Source organism: Muntiacus reevesi, chromosome 5, assembly GCF_963930625.1.
Source record: "Muntiacus reevesi chromosome 5, mMunRee1.1, whole genome shotgun sequence".
NCBI classification, from domain to species: domain Eukaryota; kingdom Metazoa; phylum Chordata; class Mammalia; order Artiodactyla; family Cervidae; genus Muntiacus; species Muntiacus reevesi.
In genome coordinates this window covers 8,375,424-8,389,646 of record NC_089253.1, presented here as the reverse complement: position 1 = coordinate 8,389,646, position 14,223 = coordinate 8,375,424, and the positions used below count along the sequence as shown (strand labels likewise).

Sequence of the window (14,223 nt, the reverse complement as noted above, 5' to 3'; positions counted from 1 at the left end):
AGCGCCACTTTGAGTGGTCAGTCCTGGCCAAAATAGCGACAGTGTTATGAAAGGTGTGAGAGATGGTATTGTATCTGTTTTAGCACAGTTTTGTCTTCTTAAAGAGCAGTAGTACAGACCCTAAACTCTCCATCCACACTTAACCAAGCAGATACCAAGGAGGCGCAGCTGCCCCCTGGTGGCAAACAATCTCATTGCATGCTCCTTACACTGATAAACTGGATGTTTTAAGTTTGTCCTAAGCAGATGGGCTGCACTTGTTGATAGGAACCATTTTCTCAAACCTAAGAATATTTAAATTTGTCATAACCCACATGTTCCAGAATTTTAGTGTAGTGTTATCAATCTCCTGTTTTATCTCTATTTTGTGATATTTTCTGAAAGTTCAGCAGGCACAGTTGACTAAGGAAAGCTTAGTTATTCTTTGTAAGAACAGCAACTCTTTTAGTGATGGTACAAAGAGCAGAGATGAAAACTCCAATTAAGGATACTGTGAGTGATATCTCACAGTTGGTAATGTTTTCTTTGTACTGTCTTTGGAAAAATATAGTCCAGTTCTCATGAGACAAGAATGATGTCTCTTCCTAGATATTAGATTTTTCCCAAGAGAAATAAGTAGATTAGAATAACATCAAATTTGAAATTTTCTGATGAAATAATGTGGGGAAGACACAGAACAATAACACTGTATGTTTCTCCTTCTGTAGTTCCCTCTGTTTCTTGTGTGTGTATAGATGAGCATCTACTGTACTGTAGCTGTTTTGTGATTCACAGTGACATTATATATAAATTTAGAATAAAAATGAGAAATGCATTCAGTTGTAGCTGTCTGTAGCTGTCATTTTAGAGAAAAAATTAGAAATTTTGTCATTAATTAGTAGACCCAAATTAATAGTTCATCTGCTTTTCTGTTTGAAAAGACTTTAAGGTGCATAATGCCTTAAAAAGGGCAGTGACCTAAGTTAAAAGGTGCTTCATCCAAGTGCCATGCTGTATTTACTTGGTTAATTTGATTTTTAGATGCTGCATTGTTAAATAGCTGTTAACAGTTTCTGAGTATTCACATTTCAAAAGTCTATTTTTTTAAAGGATGATTAGATTTTATATAAGTTACAGAAAATATTATTTCAAATGATAAGGTTCTGTTCACAGTGTATTTGTGTATAAACAAAATCAGTTTATTTTCTCATTGATTTTTTTTTAAGGTGAAAAAATCCCTCTCATTGTGTTCTTTTCTTTAGGTTCATTGTTGGGAAGGAAGAAATTCCCACACATTCTTATTCACCAGAGGCAGCATATGCAAAAGTGGAACAAAAGACTGAGAAACATGAGGAAAAACCAAGGGGAATGAATATAATTGCTCTAGTCAGGAAGCTTGTGGATTCAATGTGAGTTCTTTATCTTGATATTTTAGCACATTTTGTCAGTTTTTTTTTTTTTTCATTTTGTCAGTTTTATATGATATTTTTGCCATGCCAGAGTTTTCTTTTTGTTTTCTTTTCAAGTAATGAATTTTTTTTATACCAGAAACTGTGCATAGAGTTTTATAAAAAAGGCACATGATGGCAGGAGAGTGTATTTATTATTTCTGGCAGAACTATAGACCATTATATGCCTTTAAAATAGATTTACATGAAATTGAAATACTTTCCTATTTCAGACTAAGCAGAGTTGCAGGAGGCTAGAATAGGGAACTTTAGGGAACAGATTAATATTTCCTATGAACAAAGCTAGTGGAGATGATGGAATTCCAGTTGAGCTATTTCAAATCCTAAAAGCTGATGCTGTGAAAGTGCTGCACTCAATATGCCAGCAAATCTGGAAAACTCAGCAGTGGCCACAGGACTGGAAAAGGTCAGTTTTCATTCCAATCCCAAAAAAAGGCAATGCCAAAGAATGTTCAAACTACCACACAATTGCACTCATCTCACACGTTAGCAAAGTAATGCTCAAAATTCTCCAAGCCAGGCTTCAACAGTACTTGAGCCATGAACTTCCAGATGTTCAAGCTTTATTTAGAAAATGTAGAGGAACCAGAGATCAAATTGCCAACATCTGCTGGATCGTCGAAAAAGCAAGAGAGTTCCAGAAAAACATCTACTTTTGCTTTGTTGACTATGCCAAAGCCTTTGACTGTGTGAATCACCACAAACTGTGGAAAATTCTTCAAGAGATGGGAATACCGACCACCTGACTGAGAAATCTGCATGCAGGTCAGGAAGCAACAGTTAGAACTGGACATGGAACAACATACTGGTTCCAAATAGGAAAAGGAGTATGTCAAGGCTGTATATTGTTACCCTGCTTATTTAACTTACATCCAGAGTACATCATGCGAAATACTGGACTGGAAGAAGCACAAGCTAGAATCAAGATTGCCGGGAGAAATATCAATAACCTCAGATATGCAGATGACACTACTCTTATGGCAGAAAGCGAAGAAGAACTGATGAAAGTGAATGAGGAGAGTGAAAAAGTTGGCTTAAAACTCAACATTCAGAAAACTAAGATCATAGTATCCGGTCCCATCTCTTCATGGCAAATAGATGGGGAAGCAGTGGAAACAATGATAGACTTTATTTTTCTGGGCTCCAAAATCATTGCAGATGGTGACTGCAGTTATGAAATTAAAAGACGCTTGCTCCTTGGAAGAAAAGCTATGACCAACCTAGACAGAATATTAAAAAGCAGAGACATTGCTTTGCCAACACAGGTCCATCTAGTCAAAGCTATGGTTTTTCCAGTAGTCATGTATGGATGTGAGAGTTGGACTATAAAGAAAGCTGAGCACCGAAGAATTGATACTTTTGAACAGTGGTGTTGGAGAAAACTCTTGAGAGTCCCTTGCACTGCAAGGAGATCCAACCAGTCAATCTTAAAGGAAATAAGTCCTGAATGTTCATTGGAAGGACTGATGCTGAAACTGAAACTCCAGTACTTTGGCCACCTGATGTGAAGAACCAACTCATTGGAAAAGACCCTAATGCCGGGAAAGCTTGAAGACAGGAGGAGAAGGGGACGACGGAGGATGAGATGGTTGGATGGCATCACCAACTCAATGGACATGAGTTTGAGTAAGCTCTGGGAGTTGGTGATGGACAGGGAAGCCTCGTGTGCTGCAGTCCATGGGGTCACAAAGAGTCGGACACGACTGAGTGACTAAACTGAATCAAATGTGCCAAGTGTGGAAAGGAGAAGGAAAAGTTCTGAAAGATGTAGGTAGATATAGGAATAATGAGGAGCAAATCTTAGGTAAAGGATATGTTGCAAGTGTGGAAATTTTTAGAGCTTTGGAAATAAAATAAATCTTTAATTGTACATTATACAAAGCAATGTATATTTCAAACAAATACATCTTCAATTACATTTCAAATATTTAAGGTATTTTAGAAAATGCATTTAATGGTTTAAAATTGGAATACCAACCAATAAAAATAATCTTGTAGTGATGTTTTAGAAAGTGTAGAATGAGGAGGCAATATAGAAAGTTAGGGGATCAGTTACAGGACGCGGTTGCCCTTTAAGAAATCTGAAGACCTGTGTTTGACTCATTTTGCCCCTCCTGGCCTTGGGACTGTGAACAAGTGATTTAGTCACTCCGTACTCCAAAGTCCTCACTGGTTAGCAGGAATTAATAACCTATGTTAAGGAGTATTGCTTGCATTAAATGAAATAACATAGGACTTTCTTCACATGCAGGGGCTCAGATAGGTAACTCAGAGTTTTTACTGAATGTAAAGACTTTGTCTCCATTTTAGCATACACAGTGCAGGAAGGTAATAGGAAAGAAAAGGATAGTAGACAGCAGGAATATTTGTGGTAGTGAACTTAATTGTGATAGGGAACCCCGTTAATGGGAACCACGTCAACAAGAGTCACAGGGGAATGCAGAGAATGTGTGATGTGGGTGGACGAAGCCTTGGCTATCAGAGCTGATCCGGTCATGGCAGAATTGTCAGGGCAGCCTCAGTGAGTCTGCTGGTGTGAAAGCAGGTGCAAGATAATAGAGAGGCAGAGCAGATCATGTAGGAGATGGATGGTGCAGCACATGGGAAGTCGTTTTAATGAAAGACCAGGAAAGAATGAGTGACGGTGTAGTTCCTATCGGAATGTTAGTTCACTAACAAAAAGAGTTGAGCAGTCTCTCTGTAGTGCTGGTGGCCATGCTGAGAGATGCCTTTGAAGAGGACACTTAGACGTGTCCACGTACTTAGAAGTTTGGAGAGTGATGGTTTACATAAGGCAGCCCTTCTCTGATTCACTCCTTTTCAGGCCCCTCGCTTTAATCACTCAGCAGCTTGGCGAGACCAGATACGTCCTATCATCCTAACGACAGAAGGAACGAACGATGCCGTCGCTCTTGACTGGGACAGGCTGCCTGTGCAGCCCAGCTGCAGGGCAGCGTTGGATTTCGGAGAAGGTCTTGATAGTCAGTTTGCAGATGGAATTAGAGAGCCAGAACCTCACTCTACAAGCTGTCTTATAAGCAAGAAAGAGTTAATGTGTTCCAACTATGAAGATAATGAGTTACCTGTGGTCTGAAAGAGTTATAAAGACTGCTTATTTTGGGACATGAACTCTTTAAAGAGAGAGAGAGAGAAAGTTAAGCCCACATTAGGTATTCTACTTACTTCTTTATGCCTCAAGTGAATAAATAATCCTGAAATCGATATAGCAAATAACTAAAATAAGTGTCTTGAACAGTAGTCTTCCCAGCAGAAATGTTTATTAATCACCAGAGGACTAATTGGTTTACAGTTAAATCACAAATAACCTACTTTGAATTCCCACATGATCTATTTCTGTATTTATTTTAAAAATGGAATTTTAAATTCTAATACTGTATCATGTTTCTTTCCCAGATGTTTTCTCTCAAATATAATTAAGTATAAATTCTTGTAACCTGAGCGCATTCTCATTATGATTTTTGCTCAAGTCTTGACTTCATGGATGATTTATGACCGTTATACGCTACAATGAGCGATCTAAAGCTTCCAGAAGATTTGGCAGAGTAGAAAGATAACATATACATATTTTTCGTATCTAGTCACAAATATTTACCAACATGGCTTTCTGCTCCACATCTCAGTATTTTGACTGCAGTCGCATAGTTTACAGTGTATCAAATGGTGAGCAGCAAAGGAAAAAAACATGTTATCTTTGCTTCTATGTGTCCTAAGAAATCAAAAGATGCACACATTTAAAATGAGTTGATGATGTTTTTTGGTTAGAGAGTTTTAAGCAGATCCACACGCATGCATGTGCACACAGACATACACACATGTGCACACACACGCATTTTAATTTAACTTTTTTTATTCCTTTGGTTTGTTTTCAGATGTAAGCATGGACCAAGGCATAGATGTTGCAAACACTATGAGGATAATTGCATCTCTTATTGCATTAAAGTAAGTATATAAAATCTAATAACCACAGGGAATGTGTGCGGAAAGAACTTATTTATTAAAACATAATTTCTCAGTAAATGGAAAAATTGACAGTAATTGCTATAATTCTTTGCATTTGACTTGCCAAATAAGATACTTCTGAGAATTAGGTGACAGTTTAGCTTTTAGGATTCACTTACCACATCTTTTGTTAAATAATTTTGAAATTGGCTTGCTTATTTAATGTAAAACAAAATATTGGGTTGGCCAAAGAGCTTGTTTGGATTTTGTGTACCATCTTATAGGAAAACTCCCAACAAACTTTTTGGCCAACCCAGAAGAAGGTGACGCAGCAACAACAAAAACGACAGAGAAATAGTCACTAAAGTTCGTAAATACTTTGCAGTGTATCCTCATTAGAATATGTCTGAGAGCAAGGCTCTGGACTGTGCTGTGTGCTAGGGGCTCAGCAGTCATGCACATAGACTCCCCAGTCTGGGACAGTGGCATTTGCCTTTCGACTTGTGAAGCTGTTACATTTTTTAAGGCATGAAGGTAACTGGAGCATGTCCACAGTTGTTCTACATTAAGAAAGTTAGTTATGCCCACTGGCATAAATCCCCCGCTCCCTCATATATGAGTGTACCAGAGCAGAGCTTCCCACCCCCACCCCCCCACCATCCCCACCCCCACCCCACCCCTCACCCCCACCCGCTGCCCCCATCCCCTGCCGACCACAGCCCCCCCGCCGAACCTGCATCCCCACCGACTCTGGGAAGGAAGTTTTGTCACTGCGGTTAGTCTGGCACAGGTGGTACCATCTGCTGCAAGTTCTTTAGTTCTGGACGGTGCTCTCACAATCCTGATGCTTTAGACAATTTATGTTCTTTGTCACAACATCTAATCCCCGCCTTATGGATGATGAGAGGAGCGGAGCTATACAGCACCTCAAAAGACAGCCTCCTGATGGTCCCCTCGGGAGGGACTGGATCGCATTAGAGCCCGTGAATGTGAGCGCTTGTGGCCTGGTGTGGATGGTGGCACTCAGCCAAGCCCACGCCTCCCTTTAAAATCCTCAAAGAGGGAAGCAGGGGTAAAAGCGGTAGAGTATTTTTTCCACTGGGCAGTAATTTCTGCTCCACTCTTTCCAAATCTGATTTCCTCCCCCATTTTTAAAGTGGCAAAAAAAAAAAAAAGAAAGGAAAGGACTGTTGCCGGCAGCCTCGGAGTCTGCCAACTCCATGAGAGGGTTATTATTCCCTCCAAGTGGAGGCAGTTCTACTTTATGGGGAGATTTCAGGAGGGAGACTAAGAAAAGTATTCTGACTAAATTAGAGGTATGTGAGAAATTTTGGGGAGAGGAGAGGTGATTTTTTTTAAATTATATGAGAAAGTTAGTGAGTATTACTGATCTATGAATAAAGGTAGTTACTCTTTAAAATGTGTACCAGTACTATAAACTTGCTAATATGTGTGTACATTGTAATTAATATTATGTCTGTGAATGTAAGATTATTTGGAGATTTGTGGATGAGGAATTTATGCCACAAGTATAGTTAAATATTCTGACAGTGCACCTTATTATTCCATGGGCTCAGTTGCCCTTCATGTTAAATCAGACCCCTGAGTAAATACTCAAATGAATCACATTCCCCCAAACCCACTGTACTCCATTCACGCTCACTTTTGGTTGGTACCTGTCAGTCTCTTTTTTGGCTTTGTGCTTTTTGTCCAAGCTATCTGAAATATCTTTCTCCTGCTAGTTCCTTCTCTTTTGTGTCTGCTTAAATGTCAACTCCTTAGTAGTCTTCCCTTACCAATAATCTGATTTAAGTTGTCCTTTTAATATCTCACCCAGTGACCTGATTATTTCCTTCTCAACACTGTTTGTATTCTGCAATTTACATTTATTTACTTGTTTTCTCTTCTTCTAATGGCCATGGAAGCTCCATGAAGGCAAGAATTTTGTGTCCTCTTCACTGCTGTATCCCCAGCATCTAATACAATGTTTGGTACATGAGAGGCATTCACTGAACCTTTCCTGAATACCTGAAACAGTGAATAGATGGAGGGATAAGAGATCTCTTGAAAATAGCATGAAATGATTGAACGTACGTGTGATCTTTGAACCCTCAGGTTAATATTACAAGATTGCCAACGACAAGATAAAAGTGTGACCAGTTCATGAATTAACCAAGGACTAAGCAGTTTCAGTTAAACAAATGCGTGATAATTCATACTACTTGATTAGACAATTTAATTTTCATGTTTTAACCAGGTATTAGGTAGCTTCAGATAAATTGATGAATGTTTCTTCATAGTAATTCGAAATTTTTCTAAAAGAGGGCTGCTATCCAGAAAATACAAACCTGATCTTTGGAACTAAGCAGCAAACACTGCTAAGAAAGAATGTTGACGTTTTTCCATTCCAGTGGGGGTGAAGAGAAGTGTGGTAGGAGATCCATATTATAGTGTATTGGTTGGATCATGTTTAAAATACTTTTTTAAATGACATTTTGTTTCAAGATGACTGAAATTTTTCAGTCTCTCAGTATTAGGTGACCTCAAACTTCATTTCCCTAAGTTACTGAAATGAAATTGACCAACATTAGTCATCCTCTCCCTTCCCTTTTGCATTATAAATAGTTGCAGGTAATATGGGGAAATGGTGACAGGAAATGTGGATTTATAGCAAATTTGCTTTTTCAAACTTTGTTTAGTTTACCTTAAAGGTACCATTCCCTGGAAATGTTTTAGTCTGACACATTGAGCACAGAAATTAAAACCTAGCTAGAAGTCATTCTTTTCCTGGAAAATTCTTTAAACTTGATCATTTACATTTTTGTTAAAATTTCCAAAAGTGTTTCATTTTGTTAACTGCTTTTTTGTTTTGTTTTGTTTTGTTTGAATTTCAGTGCTTTTGTTTCTAAAACTCATTTGTGGTTTAGGGATTATAAATCCCAGTTATTGTCAACAAAATGTCAAGAAGTAGAAGTCTGGTACATAGACAGACTTGGTCAGTGCTTGGGAAACTTTTTAAGTCCTGGAAATTCATAGAAAGTATATCCACTGCAAGCTCTCATGATTATTTTTAAGGTGATTCTTTTAAAATTTTTTGAGGTTTTAGGACGTAGTTTTGAAAATGGCTACGATATAAACTTAAAGTTTTTAGTGCCGTTTTGATTCTGTGACAGTAAAGTTCATACCTGTCAGACTTCAGAATTTGGTTATAATCCGGCTTTCCTCCCAATTTTCTCCAGGGTTTCATCAGAATGTTTAGCGTGGGATACTTGATCCAGTGTTGCCTCCGAATTCCCTCTGCATTTAGGCATCTGTTTACACAGCCATCCCGGCTACTTTCTCTCTTCTACAATAAAGAAAACTTCCAGCTCGGAGCCTTTCTGGGCTCTTTTGTTAGCATATACAAGGTAAGGCTTTTCACAAATAGCATTGCATCACCGACGCGATGGACTTGGGTTCAACTAGGCTCCAGGAGTTGGTGATGGACAGGGAGGCCTGGGGTGCTGCAGTCCATGGCATCGCAAAGAGTCAGACACAACTGAGCGACTCAACTGAACTGACTGTTAAAATGAGATACAGTCTTAACCCATCTGTCACTTTTCTTAATACTTTTTTCTGTAGTATTCATGAATATCACCAGATATACATTAATACATTGGGAATAGAAGTTGAGGACATTTTGTCTTTTAAAGCTTGAAAGTCTAGATATAGTTGTATTTATTCATAACATTAAAGACTTTTCAAAAACTCCTTTTTTTTCAATAATGTAATCACTGAGAAATTATGAACTTTCTAATATTTCTAATGTAAAAAATGATATTAATACACCTGGCCTACATGTTTTTCTTAATAACATTTACTACCTGAGTATTAATTTAAATATTTTCAGACCCTTCTAGCTGATATCAACCCTTGATAGAACCAATAAGAATTTTTCATTGTAACTTATATAAATAATGAGTTATTTCCATCTCCCTCCCAGTCACTTGTTCTGCTACACTCTCTCAAAAATTAATGTTCTTCCACCTCTTTCTGCATGTTCCTGTAAATGTACCCACCTATATATAATAAGCACACACCTAAACACATACACATGGATCATCTGTGACACAGTACTCTGCAGTTTGAAGTAATGGCCTTTTGTTTATTGGGAATCACTGATATGTAAATTATATTGCTGACATATTTTATTAAACATCTAAAATTTATATTCTAAATTTAAATGGTAAAGTGTGTTAACTAAGGTTGAGCTGTCTGCATACGCGTGTGCACACACAAATATAGACACAGTTCTTTAAAAGAAACTGCTGTGAAAAATTGAATTCTGGAATTATTTTGCATAAGATGGTTATGTATCATTTTATGTTAAAGTTTACCTGTATAAGGTAAATATGCTGCTGCTAAGTCGCTTCAGTTGTGTCCAACTCTGTGCGACCCCATAGACGGCAGCCCACCAGGTTCCTCTGTCCTTGGGATTCTCCAGGCAAGAACACGACTGGGTTGCCATTTCCTTCTCCAATGCATGCATGCATGCTAAGTCACTTCAGTCGTGTCTGACTCTGTGCGACCCCATGGACAGCAACCCACCAGGCTCCTCCATCCATAGGATTCTCTAGGCAAGAATATTGGAGTGGGTTGCCATTTCCTTATCCAAGAAAAGGTAAATATAGAGAAGGTATTTTGACATGAAAAGGAAAAAGTGACAAACTGTTAACTGTCGTTAATTAACCGCTTGCTTACTAACATTGGAAACATTTTCTCCAGGCAAGAATACTGGAGTGGGCAGCCATGCCCTCCTCCAGGGGATCTTCCCGACTCAGGGATCAAACCCAGGGCTCCCACATTGCAGGTGGATTCTTTACCTCTGAGCCACCAGGGAAGCCCCAAACTATAGTTAGTTAGTCACTTGTTATGAAACATAACTAACATTGAAAACATTTTCAATATGATTTGACTAGGAAACGCTACTTATATCTTTAATAAACAGTAACTAATAGAACAGAATATTGGTGATTATATGTTTTTGTTAAGGTTCTTTTTCATTTCTTGTGTCATAGTGCTTGTATTTATTCTTAAGATAAACTCTTAAATGTTTATATGTGAATTATCTCTAACACTGTTAGCCTAGGTTGCTTATTCTCCATCATCTAGCATGTCTGAGAGCATAGGTTTGTTTGTTTTCATTTAGCTACTTAAGTAATATAGCTACTTAGGTAATTTGCTTAGGTAATATAAACTAATGGTATTAAACTAAATAAATGCAACTGGGTCAGAAAATCTATTTTAAAAAATATTGATACAGCATATTTCTAAGTCATATGAGATTTTTGAAAAATTTATCACTTTTTTGCATCTTCATAAAATTGTAATTAAGAGAAGGAGAGGCAAACAAATGTTATTTCTTCTGTGTCTTCTTGGTGAACTGACCCTTTTTCCATTTTGTAATGTCCCTCTTTATCTCTGGTAATATTCCTTGCTCTGAAGTCTACTGTCTGTTACTAATACAGCTACTTCAGCATTCTTTCAATTATTTTTGATGGCATATTTTCCTTTTCCTTTAATCTTTCCATGACCTCAGTTTTGTTTCTTTTAGACCACATGTAGTTGATTCTTACTTTTGTATCCAATTTGATAATCTCTGTCTTTTAGTTGGAATCTTTAGACTATAACATTTAATGCATTTATTGATATGGTTGAATTTATATCTATTTCCTTATTAGTTATTTTTTATTGTTTCTTTTTTTGTCTCCTGGATTTTTTGGGTATTATATATTTTAAATTTATTTTAATTTTTTGTATTTTTTTATATTCTATCTTCACTATTGACTTATTGTTTATACCTCTTTTTAAATTCAGTGATTTTGTTAACATTTATAATAAGCATTTTTAATTTATTGGTCAATATTTTCAAATAATATTGATGCCACTTTAGTATTGTTTAAGAATCTTACCACACCTTTTAATTCCCTTTTCCCATCCTTTGTGCAGTTCATTTATTATTTTATATGTTATAAACCCTGCAATGCATTGTTGCAATTTTTGTTTTGAACCAGGAGTCAGAAAACTTTTTCTGTAAAAGGCCAGATAGTAGAGATTTTAAGCTTTGTGAAGCATTGGTCTCACTCATAGCTGTTCAACTCTGCTCTTGTAGTGTAAAAGCAGTCATAGACAATATATAAATGAATGAGCATTGCTGTATTCCAGTAAAGCTTAATCACACTGTATTAGAATTTCATATAATTTTCATGCCTCACAAAATATTTTTTATTTACTTTCATCCATTGAGATATGTAAAAACATTCTTAGCTTATGAGCCATATAAAAATAGATGGCAGGCTAGATTTGGCTAGTGGGCCGTAGTTTTCTGACCACTGCCTTAGAGAGGTGGCTCATTTTTATAGCAATTCTAGGTAAAAATTCCCAGGTGGCACTAGTGGCAAGGAACCCACCTGCCAACCCAGGAGACATAAGAGATGCAAGTTTGATCCCTGGGTAGGGAAGATCCCCTGGAAGAGGGCACAGCAACCCACTCCCGTATTCTTGCCTGGAGAATCCCTGTAGAGAGGAGCCTGGCAGGCCACAGTCCATGGGGTCTCAAAGAGTCAGACATGGCTGAAACGGCTTAGCACAGCACAAGACAAGAAAAACATGTCTTCTATTAATAAATTAATGAGTTGACCTTCATTTTGCCATTTCCATAACTCTTCATTTCTTTGTTTAATCTAATTTTTTTCGTGGTATCTTGTACCTTATTTGATTTAAATAAGATCACCAAGTTGCTTCCAAGGCCAGCTGATGACTCACCCATTACAAATGTTAGGTGTAGTTTTTTCCTAGAACTGAAACAACTGAAGGAATTGTATTTTCTTCTTGATACAGGGTACAAGTTGCTTCCTGCGCTGGGTCAGAAATCTGGATGATGAACTGCATGCCATTATAGCTGGTAAAACAATATAATGTATATTAATATAACATATATAAAATATATATGACATACATATATTATCACATCAGTCCATGATAGGAGTGAAGCAGAAATGGTTTTCAAATTCATCTGATTTCCTTGTATCTTCCTTTTTCTAATAGAATCCCCATCAAGGCACTAGTATTAATATTTTGCACTTGTGAAATTGAACATACCAAGGCTCTCTTGCCATCTGATGTTTTGAGTTGGCAACATAATGACTTGGGTTTCTGTCCTGTGACAGGTCAGAAATTCTAGGGAATGTGTCACAAAAGAACATAAAATTTTAATAAGTGACTAATGATTTTTTAAAAGCATTTTGATTTTACCACTGGCAGCTGACATGTTTTTAAGTAATTTTTTAAGGAACTCAAGTAATTTATAAACATCAAAACTAAACATTTTCTGTAAGCTCAATATATTTTATTGCTTAAGCTGACTAGATGATTTTTCAGATATTTATTAGTAATGTCCCTGCTATTAGTATTCCAGACCGCCTGCCACCTTACTTTACCATTTATAGAATGAAAGCAATGGAGAGAAGTGCGGTGACAGCACTAAGTATGATTTGAGCTCTTAGGACAATAAATGAATGAATATTTCCACTTAAAATGAGAAATGATACCAGTAGCCTTTAAAAGTTGTTATATTTGGTAAGATCACTGTTGTTTTTAAAAGTTTAATTTAAAATGTGAGGTTTCTTATGTTATCAGAACTGTGGTTCCTAATTCTGAAGGTCAATTTTTAAGTTTAAAAAAATATGATAAATGAGACTTCACCCCATTTTCATATCATTACATGTACTACTGTCCTCGATTTTGTTATAGCAAAAGGCAGTGCTAAATCCATTCTTTCCTACTTAAGTGAATTAACGTTTCCAAGTGATGTAATAACAAAGAAGTACTTTTGAATTCTGATCGGTTTTGCCTTATTTATTGTTTCAGGATTTTTGGCAGGAGTATCAATGATGTTTTATAAAAGCACAACAATTTCCATGTATTTAGCTTCCAAATTGGTAGAGGTAAGCAAATATTTTTATGCATGTACACCCAAATGATATAGAGCCTTTTAGCTACTTCAGCAGCGATATATATCTCAGTTTCAAAAGCAAATTCTAACCTTATAGAAGTGTTTACAAAGCCAGTTTTCCTATTTCTTCTTTTTTTTCTCTGTGTCATTTTCAAATATACACAAGCATAGGAAGAATAATGTGATAACCCTCATGTACCCATCATACAGCTTCAACAGTTAACAGCATTTGACCAGTCTCCTTTCATCTATACTGCTCCAAATCCCAAGTACCAAATTATTTTAAAACAAGTCCCAGACATCAAGTCACTCCATTCATAAACAACTCAGGAGAGAGTCCTTGAAAAATAAAAGTAAAGGATAAAGACTCCTTAAAAACAAACCAATCAACAGTGCCGTCAGGGTATAAACAAAATGCACACTTAGAAGTCTGCTAATTCTTTAATATTATCGTTATCCAATTAGAGCTCACACTTTCAGCATTACCTCACATATGTCTTTTGCAGTCCCTTTGTTTTAGTTGAAGTTAGTTTTATGCTAAAATGCTGTGTTACTGTGTAATGAATATTAAGTAAAAATCACCTGCTTAGGTAACTTTTTTCTTTGAAAAAATTATTTTATGTTCTTTATTTCGTGGACCACTCACATCTTCTTAAACCTCCCTCCAACCTATTGAAACACCATTCTGTCTTGGTCATCTTTCCATTTTCTTATTAGTTTCACTTTAGCATTCCCACATTCCAGAAAATCCATCTCCATGAATTATCCCATTTTCTAGCCATATAGATTTGCTGGAAATTCCTCATAAATATCATGCATTTT

The 14,223-nt window shown here is 36.7% G+C and overlaps 1 protein-coding gene across 1 annotated transcript in view; it reads left to right on the top strand.

Annotated features, from left to right (window-relative positions):
- TMEM135 (transmembrane protein 135) overlaps positions 1 to 14,223 on the top strand; it is a 256,954-nt gene that overhangs the window by 234,321 nt on the left and 8,410 nt on the right. The window contains exons 8-12 of the mRNA XM_065936872.1: positions 1,242 to 1,388; positions 5,339 to 5,408; positions 8,648 to 8,815; positions 12,288 to 12,351; positions 13,317 to 13,393. Coding sequence (XP_065792944.1) covers positions 1,242 to 1,388; positions 5,339 to 5,408; positions 8,648 to 8,815; positions 12,288 to 12,351; positions 13,317 to 13,393 — 526 coding nt within the window. The remainder of the gene's footprint in view (positions 1 to 1,241; positions 1,389 to 5,338; positions 5,409 to 8,647; positions 8,816 to 12,287; positions 12,352 to 13,316; positions 13,394 to 14,223) is intronic.